A 5,281-nucleotide genomic window follows, 5' to 3' on the forward strand; every position below is an offset into this window, starting at 1 on the left:
TCTCTCTCTCTCTCTGTCCCCAGACCGTACCGCAGATGTTCGTATTTCCACACCCCCTCGTCCTGCCCGTCTGGTGGTTCTAGAATCTTCTCGATGTCCGAAGCATCGTCCCGGATGCTCTGCTGGATGTACTGTGGGGAGAGAGAGAGAGAGAGGGGGAGAGAGAGGGGGGGGAGAGAGAGGGGGGGGGAGAAGGGAGGGGGGACAATATTTAGAGTTTATCTCTAAACTAAACTAAACACACTCGAGGGGCCGAATGGCCTGCCTCTGTACGGGAGAGAGTGTGTACAAACAGGCCCATTCGGCCCATTGTCTCCCTGCTCTGTGGGAGGGAGAGGGGGAAGAGAGAGGGAGGGGGGAAGAGGGAGGGAGGAAAGAGGGAGGAGGAAGAGGGAGGGGGGACAATAGGTGCAGGAGGAGGCCATTCGGCCCTTCGAGCCTGTACGCACCGCCATTCTTGCTATGGAGGGCGTGCAGCGTAGGTTCACTAGGTTAATTCCCGGAATGGCGGGACTGTCGTATGTTGAAAGGCTGGAGCGATTGGGCTTGTATACACTGGAATTTAGAAGGATGAGGGGGGATCTTATTGAAACATATAAGATAATTAGGGGATTGGACACATTAGAGGCAGATAACATGTTCCCAATGTTAGGGGAGTCCAGAACAAGGGGCCACAGTTTGAGAATAAGGGGTCGGCCATTTAGAACGGAGATGAGGAAGAACTTTTTCAGTCAGAGGGTGGTGAAGGTGTGGAATTCTCTGCCTCAGAAGGCAGTGGAGGCCAGTTCGTTGGATGCTTTCAAGAGAGAGCTGGATAGAGCTCTTGAGGATAGCGGAGTGAGGGGGTATGGGGAGAAGGCAGGAACGGGGTACTGATTGAGTGATCAGCCATGATCGCATTGAATGGCGGTGCTGGCTCGAAGGGCTGAATGGCCTACTCCTGCACCTATTGTCTATTGTCTATTGTCTATTGATCATGGCTGATCATTCTCAATCAGTACCCCGTTCCTGCCTTCTCCCATACCCCCTGACCTCCGCTATCCTTAAGAGCTCTATCCAGCTCTCTCTTGAATGCATTCAGAGACTTGGCCTCCACTGCCTTCTGAGGCAGAGAATTCCACAGATTCACAACTCTCTGACTGAAAAAGTGTTTCCTCATCTCAGTTCTAAATGGCCGACCCCTTATTCTTAAACTGTGGCCCCTGGTTCTGGACTCCCCCAACATTGGGAACATGTTTCCTGCCTCTAACGTGTCCAACCCCTTAATAATCTTATACGTTTCGATAAGATCTCCTCTCATCCTTCTAAATTCCAGTGTATACAAGTCTAGTCGCTCCAGTCTTTCAACATACGACAGTCCCGCCATTCCGGGAATTAACCTAGTAAACCTACGCTGCACGCCCTCAATAGCAAGAATATCCTTCCTCAAATTTGGAGACCAAAACTGCACACAGTACTCCAGGTGCAGTCTCACTAGGGCCCTGTACAACTGCAGAAGGACCTCTTTGCTCCTATACTCACTCAACTCCTCTTGTTATGAAGGGCAACATGCCATTGGCTTTCTTCACTGCCTGCTGTACCTGCATGCTTCCTTTCAGTGACTGATGCACTAGGACACCCAGATCTCGTTGTACGTCCCCTGTTCCTAACTTGACACCATTCAGATAATAATCTGCCTTCCTATTCTTACCACCAAAGTGGATAACCTCACACTTATCCACATTAAACTGCATCTGCCATGCATCCGCCCACTCACACAACCTGTCCAAGTCACCCTGCAACCTCATAGCATCTTCCTCACAGTTCACACGGCCACCCAGCTTTGTATCATCTGCAAATTTGCTAATGGCACTTTTAATCCCTTCATCCAAGTCATTAATGTATATTGTAAATAGCTGCGGTCCCAGCACCGAGCCTTGCGGTACCCCACTAGTCACTGCCTGCCATTCTGAAAGTGAAGTCAAGTCAATTTTATTTGTATAGCACATTTAAAAACAACCCACGTTGACCAAAGTGCTGTACATCAGTTCATGTACTAAGAACGAACATACAATGGCACACAAACATAACAGCACATACATAAACAGTTCACAGTGCCCCCTCAGAGGGCCTCAAATGCTAGGGAGTAGAAATAGGTTTTGAGCCTGGACTTAAAGGAGTCGATGGAGGGGGCAGTTCTGATGGGGAGAGGGATGCTGTTCCACAGTCTAGGAGCTGCAACCGCAAAAGTGCGTTCACCCCTGAGCTTAAGCCTAGACCGCGGGATAGTGAGTAGCCCCAAGTCGGCCGACCTGAGGGACCTGGAGATAGAGTGGTGGGTTAGAAGATTGTTGATATGGGGACGGCAAGCCCGTTTAGGGCTTTGTATGTGAATAGGAGGAGCTTGTAGTTGATTCTGTGCCGTACTGGGAGCCAGTGGAGAGAGGCCAGAATCGGGGTGATGTGGTCTCTTTTACGGGTACCCGTCAGGAGTCTCGCTGCGGCGTTTTGGACCAATTGCAGGCGACCCATTTATCCCCACTCTTTGCTTTCTGTCTGCCAACCAATTTTCTATCCATGTCAGTACCCTACCCCCAATACCATGTGCTCTAATTTTGCCCATTAATCTCCTATGTGGAACCTTGTCGAAGGCTTTCTGAAAGTCGAGGTACACCACATCCACTGACTCTCCCCTGTCAATTTTCCTAGTTACATCCTCAAAAAATTCCAGAAGATTAGTCAAGCATGATTTCCCCTTCGTAAATCCATGCTGACTCGGATAGATCCTGTTACTGCTATCCAAATGCTCAGCAATTTCGTCTTTTATAATTGACTCCAGCATCTTCCCCACCACTGATGTCAGACTAACTGGTCTATAATGGCCCGTTTTCTCTCTCCCTCCTTTCTTAAAAAGTGGGATAACATTAGGTGCCCTCCAATCCACAGGAACTAATCCTGAATCTTTAGAATAGTGGACAATGATCACCAATGCGTCCATGATTTCTAGAGGAGGGGGGGAGGGGAAGAGGGGAAGGTCGGTCGGTTCTCACCTGTTGAACAGCCAATGTACTGTCCATTTCATCCAATGATTCATCGGGCCAATTGTAGAAGTCCTGGGGAGGGAGAGAGGTCAGTCAGCGGGGAAGGAGGGAGAGGAGAGGAGAGGGGGCAGAGAGAGAAGAGGGAGACTAAGGGGGGGAGAGGGAGACGAGGGGGGGAGGGAGACGTGGGGGGGGAGGGAGGCGAGGGGGTGGGGAAAAGGGGCCATGGTAATGGCCGTGGACAGAGAGGGCAGGTGACTGGCTGACCACACACTCACTCCACGGGGAGAGAGAGCATGAAGCTAGTTGCTCCATTGTTGATATATCCATAATCATCCTTGCTATTGAGGCAGTGCAGCGTAGGTTCACCAGGTTAATCCCCGGGATGGCGGGACTGTCATATGAGGAAAGATTGGAAAGACTGGGCTTGTATACACTGGAGTTTAGAAGGATGAGAGGGGATCTTATAGAGACGTATAAAATTATAAAAGGACTGGACAAGCTAGATGCAGGAAAAATGTTGGGGGAATCCAGAACCAGGGGCCACACAGTCTAAGACTAAAGGGGAGGCTATTGAAAACTGAGGTATCATCAAGGACCACAGCCACCCAGCACGCAGGCTGTTCTCCTTGTTACCGTCAGACAGACGATACAGGAGTATGGCTGCGTGTACCACCAGACTTAAGAACGGTGGTAGAGTTGCTGCCTTACAACGAATGCAGCGCCGGAGACTCAGGTTCGATCCTGACTACAGGCGCCGTCTGTACGGAGTTTGTACGTTCTCCCCGTGACCTGAGTGGGTTTTCTCCGAGATCTTCGGTTTCCTCCCACACTCCAAAGATGTGCGGGTATGTAGGTTAATTGGCTGGGCAAATGTAAAAATTATCCCTAGTGGGTGTCGGATAGTGTTAGTGTGCGGGGATCGCTGGGCGGTGCGGACCCGGTGGGCCGAAGGGCCTGTTTCGGCGCTGTATCTCAAATCTAGAACAGTTTCTACCATCAGGCTTCTGAACTCATAAACACATTTCAAATCATATATGTTGATTATTTTTAATATTGTCTTTTACCTATTTTTAATATTGTCTTTTTACCTTCCTAATGTCATTTTTTAAATCTTATTTATCCTTGGAAATCTTATTATCTGGGGGAGTCCAGAACAAGGGGCCACAGTTTGAGAATAAGGGGTCGGCCATTTAGAACGGAGATGAGGAAGAACTTTTTCAGTCAGAGGGTGGTGAAGGTGTGGAATTCTCTGCCTCAGAAGGCAGTGGAGGCCAGTTCGTTGGATGCTTTCAAGAGAGAGCTGGATAGAGCTCTTAAGGATAGCGGAGTGAGGGGGTATGGGGAGAAGGCAGGAACGGGGTACTGATTGATGGTGATCAGCCATGATCGCATTGAATGGCGGTGCTGGCTCGAAGGGCTGAATGGCCTACTCCTGCACCTATTGTCTATTGTCTATTGTCTATTACCGCTGAGGTGACCCGTTGTCTTGTCAAATGCATTTCATTGAGTCGTTGACCCTGTGCCAACCTACATATGACAATTAAAATTTATTATTATTATTATTATTATGACGTCCCTATAAGATCACCCTCTCATCCTTCTAAACTCCAGTGAATACAAGCCCAGTCTTTCCAATCTTTCCTCGTACGACAGTCCCGCCATCCCGGGGATTAACCTGGTGAACCTACGCTGCACGCCCTCAATAGCAAGGACGTCCTTCCCCAAACTAGGAGACCAAAACTGCACCCAGTACTCCAGGTGTGGATGTGTGGGATTCTCTGCCACAGAGGGCAGTGGAGGCCGATTCACTGGATGGGTTTAAGAGAGAGTTAGATAGAGCTCTAGGGGCTAGTGGGATCAAGGGATATGGGGAGAAGGCAGGCACGGGTTACTGATTGTGGACGATCAGCCGCGATCACAATGAATGGGGGTGCAGGGCTGGATGGGCTGAATGGCCTCTTGTCTATGGAGGAGGAGTCAGGGGATGAGTGACGGCTGGCTTGCCGGATGTCCCTCCCACAGCCTCGCTGATTGGATCCGACGACTGTCCGTCACCCACCGACCGCCAAACAGAGTCCGCGGACCGCCTCTCGTGACGTCACCCGCCTAGAAACGGGGCGGGACATCCGGTCGCCGCCCCGCCGCCGCTTCCAGAAGCTGCTGGAAGCTTCTCTCTCTCTCTCTCTCTCCCTGCCCTTCCCTCTCACCTGCGCCCTGGTCCCCGGGCGGTTCCGCCGCAGCTGTACGGTGGCCGCCAT

The 5,281-nt window shown here is 50.6% G+C and overlaps 1 protein-coding gene across 1 annotated transcript in view; it reads right to left on the bottom strand.

Moving 5' to 3' along the window:
- LOC144612036 (uncharacterized) overlaps nucleotides 1–5,281 on the bottom strand; it is a 24,784-nt gene extending 19,503 nt beyond the window's left edge. Inside the window, exons 1-2 of the mRNA XM_078431509.1 lie at nucleotides 5,231–5,281; nucleotides 26–131 (exon numbers count right to left, since the gene is read on the bottom strand). Of these exons, the coding sequence (XP_078287635.1) occupies nucleotides 26–131; nucleotides 5,231–5,281 (157 nt within the window). The remainder of the gene's footprint in view (nucleotides 1–25; nucleotides 132–5,230) is intronic.

This window comes from Rhinoraja longicauda, chromosome 42 (genome assembly GCF_053455715.1).
Source record: "Rhinoraja longicauda isolate Sanriku21f chromosome 42, sRhiLon1.1, whole genome shotgun sequence".
Taxonomy (NCBI): Eukaryota; Metazoa; Chordata; class Chondrichthyes; order Rajiformes; family Arhynchobatidae; genus Rhinoraja; species Rhinoraja longicauda.